Source organism: Salmo salar, chromosome 04 (genome assembly GCF_965601325.2).
Source record: "Salmo salar chromosome 04, fSalSal1, whole genome shotgun sequence".
NCBI lineage: Eukaryota > Metazoa > Chordata > Actinopteri > Salmoniformes > Salmonidae > Salmo > Salmo salar.
The window spans coordinates 95,633,959-95,648,187 of NC_138294.1; the positions used below are offsets into that span (position 1 = coordinate 95,633,959).

At 45.9% G+C, this 14,229-nt stretch overlaps 1 protein-coding gene across 7 annotated transcripts in view; it reads right to left on the reverse strand.

Annotated features, from left to right (window-relative positions):
* LOC106604062 (putative inhibitor of apoptosis) overlaps positions 1-14,229 on the reverse strand; it is a 42,063-nt gene that overhangs the window by 7,275 nt on the left and 20,559 nt on the right. For all 7 annotated transcript variants that reach the window (XR_014392236.1, XR_014392237.1, XM_082974838.1 and 4 more), the window contains 4 exons: positions 13,573-13,672; positions 9,531-9,609; positions 7,222-7,270; positions 6,673-6,897 (listed from right to left, as the gene is read on the reverse strand). Coding sequence is in view for 5 of the 7 variants with exons in the window: in XM_082974838.1 (XP_082830964.1) it covers positions 6,673-6,897; positions 7,222-7,270; positions 9,531-9,609; positions 13,573-13,672 (453 nt within the window). In the remaining 2 variants the exon portion in view is untranslated. The remainder of the gene's footprint in view (positions 1-6,672; positions 6,898-7,221; positions 7,271-9,530; positions 9,610-13,572; positions 13,673-14,229) is intronic.

Consider the following 14,229-nt stretch of genomic DNA (forward strand, 5'->3'; position numbering starts at 1 on the left):
CAACATTTATAACACTACCACTACACTACCACTACACCACACTACACCACCACTACACTACCACTACACTACACCACCACTACTACCACACCACCACTACACTACCACTACACCACCACTACACTACCACTACACTACCACTACACCACACCACCACTACACTACACTACCACTACACCACCACTACATATCTACAATACAACATTTATAATACTACCACTACACTACCACTACCACTACACCACCACTACATATCTACAATACAACATTTATAATACTACCACTACACTACCACTACCACTACACCACCACTACACTACCCCTACCCCACCACTACACTACCACTACCACTACACCACCACACTACCACTACCACTACACCACCACTACACTACCACTACCACTACACCACCACTACACTACCACTACACTACACTACCACTACATATCTACAATACAACATTTATAATACTACCACTACACTACCACTACACTACACCACCACTACACCACTACACCACCACTACACTACACCACCACTACACTACACCACCACTACACCACCACTACATATCGACAATACAACATTTATAATAGTACCACTACACTACCACTACACCACCACTACACTACAACTACACCACCACTACATATCTACAATACAACATTTATAATACTACCACTACACCACCACTACACCACCACTACACTACCACTACACTACCACTACACTACACTACCACTACACCACCACTACACTACAACTACACCACCACTACATATCGACAATACAACATTTAATACTACCACTACACCACCACTACACCACACCACCACTACACTACCACTACACCACCACTACACCACCACTACACTACAACTACACTACCACTACATATCTACAATACAACATTTATAATACTACCACTACACTACACCACCACTACACTACCACTACACCACCACTACACCACCACTACACCACCACTACATATCTACAATACAACATTTATAACACTACCACTACACTACCACTACACCACCACTAAACTACCACTACACTACCACTACTACCACACCACCACTACACTACCACTACACTACACCACCACTACACTACCACTACACCACCACTACACTACCACTACACCACCACTACACCACCACTACCACTACACTACCACTACTACCACACCACCACTACACTACCACTACACTACACCACCACTACACTACCACTACACTACCACTACACTACCACTACACTACCACTACATATCTACAATACAACATTTATAATACTACCACTACACTACAACTACACCACCACTACATATCGACAATACAACATTTAATACTACCACTACACCACCACTACACCACACCACCACTACACTACCACTACACCACCACTACACCACCACTACACTACAACTACACTACCACTACATATCTACAATACAACATTTATAATACTACCACTACACTACACCACCACTACACTACCACTACACCACCACTACACCACCACTACACCACCACTACATATCTACAATACAACATTTATAACACTACCACTACACTACCACTACACCACCACTAAACTACCACTACACTACCACTACTACCACACCACCACTACACTACCACTACACTACACCACCACTACACTACCACTACACTACCACTACACTACCACTACACTACCACTACATATCTACAATACAACATTTATAATACTACCACTACACTACCACTACACCACCACTACACCACCACACCACCACTACACTACACCACCACTACACCACCACTACACTACACCACTACACTACACCACTACACCACACTACCACTACACCACACTACCACTACACCACCACTACACTACACCACCACTACACTACACCACTACACCACCACTACACCACACTACATATCTACAATACAACATTTATAATACTACCACTACACTACCACTACACCACCACCACTACACCACCACTACACTACCACTACTACACCACCACTACACTACCACTACCACTCCACTACCACTACCACTACTACACTACCACACTACCACTACACTACCACTACATATCTACAATACAACATTTAATACTACCACTACACCACCACTACACCACACCACCACTACACCACTACCACTACACCACCACTACAACACCACCACTACACTACCACTACATATCTACAATACAACATTTAATACTACCACTACACCACCACTACACCACACTACCACTACACTACCACTACACATCTACAATACAGCATTTATAATACTACCACCACCACTACACTACACCACCACTACACTACCACTACACTACCATTACATATCTACAAAACAACATTTATAATACTACCATACATACAGTACATTCAGAAAGTATTCAGACCCCTTGACTTTTCCACATTGTTACATTACAGCCTTATTCTAAAATTGATTATATAAATACAATGTCCTCAATCTACACACAATACTCCATAATGACAAAGCAAAAACAGGTTAACAAATTTTTGCACATTTATAAAAAATGTAAAATGATTCAGACCCTTTGCTATTAGACTCGAAATTGAGCTCAGATGCATCTTGTTTCCATTGATCATCCTTGAGATGTTTCTACAACTTGGAGTCCACCGGTGGTAAATTCAATTGATTGGACATTATTTGGAAAGGCACACACCTGTCTATATAAGGTCCCACAGTTGACAGTGCATGTCAGAGCATAAACCAAGCCATGAGGTCGAAGGAATTGTCCGTAGAGCGCCGAGACAGAATTGTGTCGAGGCACAGATCTGGGGAAGGGTACCAAAACTTTTCTGCAGCATTGAAGGTCCTCAAGAACACAGTGGCCTCCATCATTCTTAAATGGAAGAAGTTTGGAACCACCAAGACTCTTCCTAGAGCTGGACGCCCGGCCAAACTGAGCAATCTGGGGAGAAGGGCCTTGGTCAGGAGGTGACCAAGAACCCGATGGTCACTCTTGATAGAGCTCCAGAGTTCCTCTGTGGAGATGGGAGAACCTTCCAGAAGGGCAACGATCTCTGCAGCACTCCACCAATCAGGCCTTTATGGTAGAGTGACCAGACAGAAGCCACTCCTCAGTAAAAGGCACATGACAGCCCACTTGGAGTTTGCCAAAAGGACTCTCAGATCTTGAGAAACAAGATTATCTGGTCTGATAAAACTAAGAACTAACTCTTTGGCCTGAATGCCAAGCGTCACGTCTGGAGGAAACCTGGCACCATCTCTACGGTGAAGCATGGTGGTGGCAGCACCATACTGTGGGGATGTTTTTCAGCGGCAGGGACTGGGAGACTAGTCAGGATCGAGGGAAAGATGAACAGAGCAATGTACAGAGAGATCCTTGATGAAAACCTGCTCCAGAGCGCTCAGGACCTCAGACTGGGGCGAAGGTTCACCTTCCAACAGGACAACGACACTAAGCACACAGCCAAGACAACGCTGGAGTGGCTTCGGGACAAGTCTCTGAATGTCCTTGAGTGGCCCAGCCAGAGCCCGGACTTGAACCCAATCCAACATCTCTGGAAAGAGCTGAAAATAGCTGTGCAGCGACGCTCCCTATCCAACCTGACAGAACTTGAGAAGTTCTGCAGAGAAGAATGGGAGAAACTCCAAAAATACAGGTGTGCCAAGCTTGTAGCGTCATACCCAAGAAGACTCGAGGCTGTAATCGCTACCAAAGGTGTTTCAACAAAATACTGAGTAAAGGGTCTGAATACTAAAATCTCTACAAACCTGTCATTATGGGGAAGTGTGTGAAGATCGATGAGGGACAAAACAACAATTGTATCCATTTTAGAATAAAGTTGTAGCTTAACAATGTGGAAAAAGTGAAGGGGTCTGAATACTTTCAAATCAAAATTTGTCACACGAACCGAATACAACAGTGAAATGCTAACTTACAAGCCCTTAACCAACAATGCAGTTAAGAAAAATAACTTTAAAAAAAAACGAAATAAAATAACAAATAATTAAAGAGCAGCAGCAAAACAACAATAGCAATATATACAGGGGGTACCGGTACAGAGTCAATGTGGAGGCTATATACAGGGGGTACCGGTACAGAGTCAATGTGGAGGCTATATACAGGGGGTACCGGTACAGAGTCAATGTGGAGGCTATATACAGGGGGTACCGGTACAGAGTCAATGTGGAGGCTATATACAGGGGGTACCGGTACAGATTCAATGTGGAGGCTATATACAGGGGGTACCGGTACAGAGTCAGTGTGGAGGCTATATACAGGGGGTACCGGTACAGAGTCAATGTGGAGGCTATATACAGGGATACCGGTACAGAGTCAATGTGGAGGCTATATACAGGGGGTACCCGTACAGAGTCAATGTGGAGGCTATATACAGGGGGTACCGGTACAGAGTCAATGTGGAGACTATATACAGGGGGTACCGGTACAGAGTCAATGTGGAGGCTCTATACAGGGGGCACCGGTACAGAGTCAATGTGGATACTATATACAGGGGGTACCGGTACAGAGTCAATGTGGAGGCTATATACAGAGGGTACCGGTACAGAGTCAATGTGGAGGCTATATACAGGGTATTACGGTACAGAGTCAATGTGGAGGCTATATACAGGGGGTACCGGTACAGAGTCAATGTGGAGGCTATATACAGGGGGTACCGGTACAGAGTCTATGTGGAGGCTATATACAGGGGGTACCGGTACAGAGTCTATGTGGAGGCTATATACAGGGGGTACCGGTACAGAGTCAATGTGGAGGCTATATACAGGGGGGTACCGATACAGAGTCAATTTGCGGGGGCAGCGGTTAGTCGAGGTAATATGTACATGTAGGTAGAGTTATTAAAGTGACTATGCATAGATGACAATAGAGAGTAGCACTGGTGTAAAGAGGGGGGGGGCAAATAGTCTGGGTAGCCATTTGACTAGGTGTTCAGGAGTCTTATGGCTTGGGGGTAGAAGCTGTTTAGAAGCCTCTTGGACCTAGACTTGGTGCTCCGGTACTGCTTGCAGTGCGGTAGCAGAGAGAACAGTCTATGACTGGGGTGGCTGGGGTCTTTGACAATTTTTAGGGCCTTCCTCTGACACCGCCTGGTATAGAGGTCCTGGATGGCAGGAAGCTTAGCCCCAGTGATGTACTGGGCCGTTCGCACTACCCTCTGTAGTGCCTTACGGTCGGAGGCCGAGCAGTTGCCATACCAGGCAGTGATGCAACCAGTCAGGATGCTCTCGATGGTGCAGCTGTAGAACCTTTTGAGGATCTGAGGACCCATGCCAAATCTTTTCAGTCCCCTGAGGGGGAATAAGTTTTGTCATGCCCTCCTCACGACTGTCTTGGTGTGCTTGGACCATGTTAGTTTGTTGGTGAAGTGGATGCCAAGGAACTTGAAGCTCTCAACCTGCTTCACTGCAGCCCCGTCGATGAGAATGGGGGGGGGCTTGGTCTTCCTTTTCCTGTAGTCCACAATCATCTCCTTTGTCTTGATCACGTTGAGGGAGAGGTTGTTGTCCTGGCACCACACGACCAGGTCTCTGATCTCCCTATAGGCCGTCTCATCGTTGTCTGTGATCAGGCCTACCACTGTTGTGTCATCGGCAAACTTAATGATGGTGTTGGAGTCATGCCTGGCCGTGCAGTCGTGAGTGAACAGGGAGTACAGGAGGGGACTGAGCACGCACCCCTGAGGAGCTCCTGTGTTGAGGATCAGCGTGGCAGATGTGTTGTTACCTACCCTCACCACCTGGGGGCGGCCTGTCAGGAAGTCCAGGATCCAGTTGCAGAGGGAGGTGTTTAGTCCCAGGATCCTTAGCTTAGTGATGAGCTTTGAGTGCACTATGGTGTTGAACACTGAGCTGTAGTCAATGAACAGCATTCTCACATAGGTGTTCCTTTTGTCCGGGTGGGAAAGGGCAGTGTGCAGTGCAATAGAGATTGCATCATCTGTGGATCTGTTAGGGCGGTATGCAACTTGGAGTGGGTCTAGGGTTTCTGGGATGATGGTGTTGATGTGAGCCATGACCAGCCTTTCAAAGCACTTCATGGCTACAGACGTGAGTGCTACGGGTCTGTAGTCATTTAGGCAGGTTACCTTAGTGTTCTTGGGCACAGAGACTATGGTGGTCTGCTTAAAACATGTAGGTATTACAGACTCAGTCAGGGAGAATGCACCGTAAGTGTGTGTAGAGTGTGTGTCTCTTCACAGTCCTCGCTGTTCCATAAGGTGTATATTTATCTGTTTTTTAAATCTGATTCTCCTGCTGCATCAGTTACCTGATGTGGAATAGAGATCCATGTAGTCATGGCTCTATGTAGTACTGTGCGCCTCCCATAGTCTGTTCTGGACTTGGGGACTGTGAAGAGACCTCTGGTGGCATGTCTTGTGGGGTATGGATGGGTGTCTGAGCTGTGTGCCAGTAGTTTAAACAGACCTCTGGTGGCATGTCTTGTGGGGTATGGATGGGTGTCTGAGCTGTGTGCCAGTAGTTTAAACAGACCTCTGGTGGCATGTCTTGTGGGGTATGCATGAGTGAACGAGCTGTGTGCCAGTTGTTCAAACAGACACCTCGGTACATTCAGTATGTCATAGTAGTTTCAACAGACAGCTCAGAGACGTGTTTCAGAATGTTTGTCGTACCAGAAGCCATCTCCTCGGCCAGCATCTCCCTCTCCTCCTCTCTCTTCTGATCTTCTGCACTCAGTAGGTCCGAGACCAGTTCCTGGACGGTCTTGTAGTTCTCTCCACTGGTCAGAATCTTACTCTGGACTGTCTGCTTCACCAGGCCACGCTCAAACCCCATCTCTAGTGACGACACAACCACCGCAGTGTTCATCATCACGGCATCCTCCGACCGCTCCTCACCTGTGGTGGGGGGGACAGCAAGAAGGAGAGAGAGAGAAGAGAAGAGGGGGGAGGGAGTTAGCAGTGATATCACCATAGTGGAGGTCTGTCTGTCTCATGGCTGAACAGGGATATCACCATAGTGGAGGTCTGTCTCATGGCTGAACAGGGATATCACCATAGTGGAGGTCTGTCTCATGGCTGAACAGTGATATCACCATAGTGGAGGTCTGTCTGTCTCATGGCTGAACAGGGATATCACCATAGTGGAGGTCTGTCTCATGGCTGAACAGGGATAAATATTCTGTCAGGGTTTAAATTCAGTTGAAGTCAGGAGTCACTCACCTGGCGGGTCCACAAACTCTCTGGAGCTGCTGTCCCCATTGGTTAGGAGCTGTAGGGGGAGGGGCCAGGAGAGAGTTAACTTCCTGATCAGATCAGTCAGATAATACAGGTTTATTCTAGGGATGGGCATTTGACAATATTTTCACTAATCGAATATCACATTTTTTTCCTGACGTCAGCGTAGTCAAAATTCCAAACATGCAATCTCCGTAGCCAATGTGATTAAGACTATTAACAGGTTAACATTCACAAGGCCGCAGGGCCAGATGAATTATCAGGACGCGTACTGGCATTGTTAACCTCTCCCTGACCCAGTATGTAATACCTACATGTTTCAATCAGACCACCATAGTCCTCGTGCCTAAGAACAACAAAGGTAACATATATAACTCATATCTGTTTGCTATGAAGTGCTTTGAAAGGCTGGTCATGACTCACACCACCATCATCATCTCAGACATCCTGCACCTAATCCAATTCGCATACCGCCCCAATAAATCCACAGACGACGCAATCTCTATTGCACTCCAGAGTTTCCCACCTGGATAAGAGGAACACCTACTCGAGAATGCTATTCATTGACTACAGCTCAGCGTTCAACACCATAGTGCCCTCAAAGCTCATCACCAAGCTAAGGATCCTGGGACTAAACACCTCCCTCTGCAACTGGATCCTGGACTTCCTGACGGGCCGCCCCCAGGTGGTGAGGGTAGGCAACAACACATCCTCTACGCTGATCCTGAACATGGGGGCCCCTCAGGGGTGCGTGCTCAGTCCCTTCCTGTACTCCCCGTTCACCCACGACTGCATGGCCTCGCACGACTACAACATCAAGTTCGCTTGTGACACGACGTGGTCACCGATGGCGATGAGACAGCCTACAGTGGAAGAGGTCTGGGAACTGGCAGCGTGGTGCCAGGACAACAACCTCTCCATCGAGCTCTTCAGTAAGGCCATTCTACTGCCAATGTTTGTCTATGGAGATTGCATGGCTGTGTGCTTGATTTTATACACCTGTCAGCAACGAGTGTGGTTGAAATAGCCGAATCCACTCATTTTGAAGGGGTGTCCAAATACTGCTGTATATATAGTGTATATCCTTTTATGTAACAATGTCACAAGGGAAATCTCATTTCATTTATAACAAAGCTTTTCGCTGTCAAAATAGGCTGAGAAAAAAAAAACATTAAAAAATAATGAACACAAGTCCGTTTGGATATCCGGATATTCGATTAACTGTGCACATCCCGACTTTATTCACAGCTCAATGTCCAACCACACGGCTAATAAACAGGTCTTTAGTCATTTATTCTAATAAACAAAATACATTTTTAAATCAGGGCAGATAACTAAGACAATGCTCTTCAGGGTCCAACGCTCTAACCATTAGGCTACCTGCTGGTTACTAGTCCAACGCTCTAACCATTAGGCTACCTGCTGGTTACTAGTCCAACGCTCTAACAACTAGGCTACCTGCTGGTTACTGGCCCAACGCTCTAACCACTAGGCTACCTGCTGGTTACTGGCCCAACGCTCTAACCACTAGATTACCTGCTGGTTACAGGCTCAGCGCTCTAACCACTAGGCTACCTGCTGGTTACTGGCCCAACGCTCTAACCACTAGGTTACCTGCTGGTTACAGGCTCAGCGCTCTAACCACTAGGCTACCTGCTGGTTACTGGCCCAACGCTCTAACCACTAGGCTACCTGCTGGTTACTGGCCCAACGCTCTAACCACTAGGCTACCTGCTGGTTCCTGGCCCAACGCTCTAACCACTAGGCTACCTGCTGGTTACTGGCCCAACGCTCTAACCACTAGGCTACCTGCTGGTTACTGGCCCAACGCTCTAACCACTAGGCTACCTGCTGGTTACTGGCCCAACGCTCTAACCACTAGCCTACCTGCTGGTTACTGGCCCAACGCTCTAACCACTAGGCTACCTGCTGGTTACTGGCCCAACGCTCTAACCACTAGGCTACCTGCTGGTTACTGGTCCAACGCTCTAACCACTAGGCTACCTGCTGGTTACTGGTCCAACGCTCTAACCACTAGGCTACCTGCTGGTTACTGGTCCAACGCTCTAACCACTAGGCTACCTGCTGGTTACTGGCCCAACGCTCTAACCACTAGGTTACCTGCTGGTTACAGGCTCAGCGCTCTAACCACTAGGCTACCTGCCACCCCAAGTTTTGCAGTTACACTTTAGGAAGAGTTCTGTTTTTTGCGTCAACAGACCATTTCAATGCCCGTTAGAAAATGTGTTGGTAAATAAACAGTGGCGTTAATAAGGTGTAGAAGCAGGTGTTACCTGTTCAAAGAGGCGAGGGAAGCGAGCCTGGATCTGATGGACGAACTCCTGACCTTTCTCCTGGAGCAGGTACACACACCTGGAGGTTACCATAGTAACATATACAGACAGGTTACCATAGTCACCACAATAATATATACTGACAGGTTACCATAGTCACCACATTAATATATACTGACAGGTTACCATAGTCACATTAATATATACTGACAGGTTACCATAGTCACATTAATATATACTGACAGGTTACCATAGTCACCACATTAATATATACTGACAGGTTACCATAGTCACCACATTACTATATACTGACAGGTTACCATAGTCACCACATTAATATATACTGACAGGTTACCATAGTCACCACATTAATATATACTGACAGGTTACCATAGTCACCACATTAATATATACTGACAGGTTACCATAGTCACCACATTAATATATACTGACAGGTTACCATAGTCACCACATTAATATATACTGACAGGTTACCATAGTCACCACATTAATATATACTGACAGGTTACCATAGTCACCACATTACTATATACTGACAGGTTACCATAGTAACATACTCCTTGACTTATTCCACATTTAGTTGTAGCATATACAACCTCTCCTGAATTCAAATTAGAATAAATCGATTTAATTTTTCACTCATCTAAACACAATACCTCATAATGACAAATTAAAAACACGTTTTTTTTGCAAATGTATTGAAAATGAAATACAGAAATATCTAATTCACATAAGTATTCACACCCCTGAGTAAATACTTTGTAGAAGAACCTTTGCCAGCGATTACAGCTGTGAGTCTTTCTGGGTGAGGCTCTAAGAGCTGAGAGTCTTTCTGGGTGAGGCTCTAAGAGCTGTGAGTCTTTCTGGGTGAGGCTCTAAGAGCTTTGAGTCTTTCTGGGTAAGGCTCTAAGAGCTGTGAGTGTTTCTGGGTGAGGCTCTAAGAGCTGTGAGTCTTTCTGGGTGAGGCTCTAAGAGCTGAGTCTTTCTGGGTAAGGCTCTAAGAGCTGAGTCTTTCTGGGTAAGGCTCTAAGAGCTGAGTCTTTCTGGGTAAGGCTCTAAGAGCTGAGTCTTTCTGGGTAAGGCTCTAAGAGCTGTGAGTGTTTCTGGGTGAGGCTCTAAGAGCTGTGAGTCTTTCTGGGTGAGGCTCTAAGAGCTGAGTCTTTCTGGGTAAGGCTCTAAGAGCTGAGTCTTTCTGGGTAAGGCTCTAAGAGCTGAGTCTTTCTGGGTAAGGCTCTAAGAGCTGTGAGTCTTTCTGGGTGAGGCTCTAAGAGCTGTGAGTCTTTCTGGGTAAGGCTCTAAGAGCTTTGGGTCTTTCTGGGTGAGGCTCTAAGAGCTGTCCACACCTGGATTGTGATTACAGCTGTGAGTCTTTCTGGGTAAGGCTCTAAGAGCTGTGAGTGTTTCTGGGTGAGGCTCTAAGAGCTGTGAGTCTTTCTGGGTAAGGCTCTAAGAGCTGTGAGTGTTTCTGGGTGAGGCTCTAAGAGCTTTGGGTCTTTCTGGGTGAGGCTCTAAGAGCTTTGGGTCTTTCTGGGTGAGGCTCTAAGAGCTTTGGGTCTTTCTGGGTAAGGCTCTAAGAGCTTTGGGTCTTTCTGGGTAAGGCTCTAAGAGCTGTGAGTGTTTCTGGGTGAGGCTCTAAGAGCTTTGGGTCTTTCTGGGTGAGGCTCTAAGAGCTTTGGGTCTTTCTGGGTGAGGCTCTAAGAGCTTTGGGTCTTTCTGGGTGAGGCTCTAAGAGCTGTGAGTCTTTCTGGGTGAGGCTCTAAGAGCTGAGTCTTTCTGGGTAAGGCTCTAAGAGCTGAGTCTTTCTGGGTAAGGCTCTAAGAGCTGAGTCTTTCTGGGTAAGGCTCTAAGAGCTGTGAGTCTTTCTGGGTGAGGCTCTAAGAGCTGTGAGTCTTTCTGGGTAAGGCTCTAAGAGCTTTGGGTCTTTCTGGGTGAGGCTCTAAGAGCTGTCCACACCTGGATTGTGATTACAGCTGTGAGTCTTTCTGGGTAAGGCTCTAAGAGCTGTGAGTGTTTCTGGGTGAGGCTCTAAGAGCTGTGAGTCTTTCTGGGTAAGGCTCTAAGAGCTGTGAGTGTTTCTGGGTGAGGCTCTAAGAGCTTTGGGTCTTTCTGGGTGAGGCTCTAAGAGCTTTGGGTCTTTCTGGGTAAGGCTCTAAGAGCTTTGGGTCTTTCTGGGTAAGGCTCTAAGAGCTGTGAGTGTTTCTGGGTGAGGCTCTAAGAGCTTTGGGTCTTTCTGGGTGAGGCTCTAAGAGCTTTGGGTCTTTCTGGGTGAGGCTCTAAGAGCTTTGGGTCTTTCTGGGTAAGGCTCTAAGAGCTTTGGGTCTTTCTGGGTAAGGCTCTAAGAGCTGTCCACACCTGGATTATGCAACATTGACCCATTGTTCTCTTCAAAATTCTTCAAGCTCTGTCAAATTGGTTGTTGATCATTGCTTGACAACCATTTTCAGGTCTTGCCATAGATTGTTAAGTAGATTTAAGTCCAAACTGTAACTAGGCCACTCAGGAACATTCACTGTCTTGTTGGTAAGCAACTCTTGGTTTAGACTCCAAGATGGCGATGCAGCAGGACGTGTGCATTTGTCTTTGCATTTGTCACACACACACACCACACACACACCACACCACACACACACACACCACACACCACACACACGTTGAGTTCCTGCCGCATTACATTCCAGATCGAAGGCTGCGGTCCAAACCCTCTCCCCTCAGCCCTCAAATGAAGTGGACACTTCAGATGATGTATCATGACGTCTGACAAGTGTACACTTGCTGGGCGAGGGGACGAGGGAGGAAGGAAGTCATTTTAAATGGACCGCCCGTGCCCGGAAATGTTTCACTCGTTCGTCCCGCGACGATTGTGTTTTCAGCCAGCGGTAGCTTGTGGGTGCTTTATATGCACTACAGTCAACTATGATTGTATGTCTACTTATATTAAATATATCATTATACGCCTACTGTATGATAGCTAGCAAATTAATTAGCAAACTAACGTTAGCCTGCCTACTGTATGATAGCTAGCAAATTAATTAGCAAACTAACGTTAGCCTGCCTACTGTATGATAGCTAGCAAATTAATTAGCAAACTAACGTTAGCCTGCCTACTGTATGATAGCTAGCAAATTAATTAGCTAACTAACGTTAGCCTGCCTACTGTATGATAGCTAGCAAATTAATTAGCTAACTGACGTTAGCCTGCCTACTGTATGATAGCTAGCAAATTAATTAGCTAACTAACGTTAGCCTGCCTACTGTATGATAGCTAGCAAATTAATTAGCTAACTAACGTTAGCCTGCCTACTGTATGATAGCTAGCAAATTAATTAGCTAACTAACGTTAGCCTGCCTACTGTATGATAGCTAGCAAATTAATTAGCAAACTAACGTTAGCCTGCCTACTGTATGATAGCTAGCAAATTAATTAGCAAACTAACGTTAGCCTGCCTAGCTGGAACTTCTGAAGAAGGAAAATGTTTTATTTCAACAACAAAAAATACAAAATTAAAATACTTTTTACGAGACGTGTTTGTGCCGTCATGTGCATTAGTAGCACCATTTCTAACTTATTTGCGTTAGTTTTTACTTCCACTTGTATGATGACTTCTCCATTGATGTTGTTTTTACGTTTCGTGGACTTTCTTAGCGGATGTACAATCGTGGTGAATTGAATTATGGGGAGTTTCAGGCCCGTAGTGAACATAATTGTACACTCGCAAAGCCGACTAAAAACGAGGGCTGAGGGGCTTACGTTGCAAACGTCCCTTGATTGGCTAATCATTTGGACCACCCTCCAAGATGGTGACAAGGGCATAAGGCGAGGGTAAGTGGACGAGGGTGTGTCTTTTAAGGGTTTGGACCGCAGCCTAACAAAGCCTGGATAAGTGTTTAACATATCAGCTAACCACATCATACAGTGTGATGTAACAATCTGATGCCTGACGTGGCACTCAGCCATTGGTGCCTTTTCATCTAGGTCAGGCAGGAACTGGACTAAGACGCCAGCGCTGTAAGGGGTGGTTACCTAGGGAACCATTTGGCGTGCTCCACCCAGGGGTCATCACCTGACTCCCAGCACCTCAGACCCCCGTCACAGCAGAAACACTTCACGTCGTCATTACGCCCTGCAACACACACACACACACACATCATTATTACGCCCTGCAACACACACACATACACACACACACACACCTCATTACGCCCTGCAACACACACACACATCATTATTACACCCTGCAACACACACACACACACACACCATCATCATTATTACACCCTGCAACACACACACACACACACCATTATTACACCCTGCAACACACACACACGCACACACACCATTATTACACCCTGCAACACACACACACACACACACCATCATCATTACACCCTGCAACACACACACCATCATTACGCCCTGCAACACACACACACACCATCATTACGCCCTGCAACACACACACACACCATCATTACGCCCTGCAACACACACACACACACACACACACACACACACACACAATTACGCCCTGCAACATGTAATAAAAAATGTTATAATATATATAATAATAAATATAATAATAATATATAATAATAATAAATATAATAATAACAACAATAAATATAATAATAATAAATTATTATTATTATTATTATTATTATTATTATTATTATTATT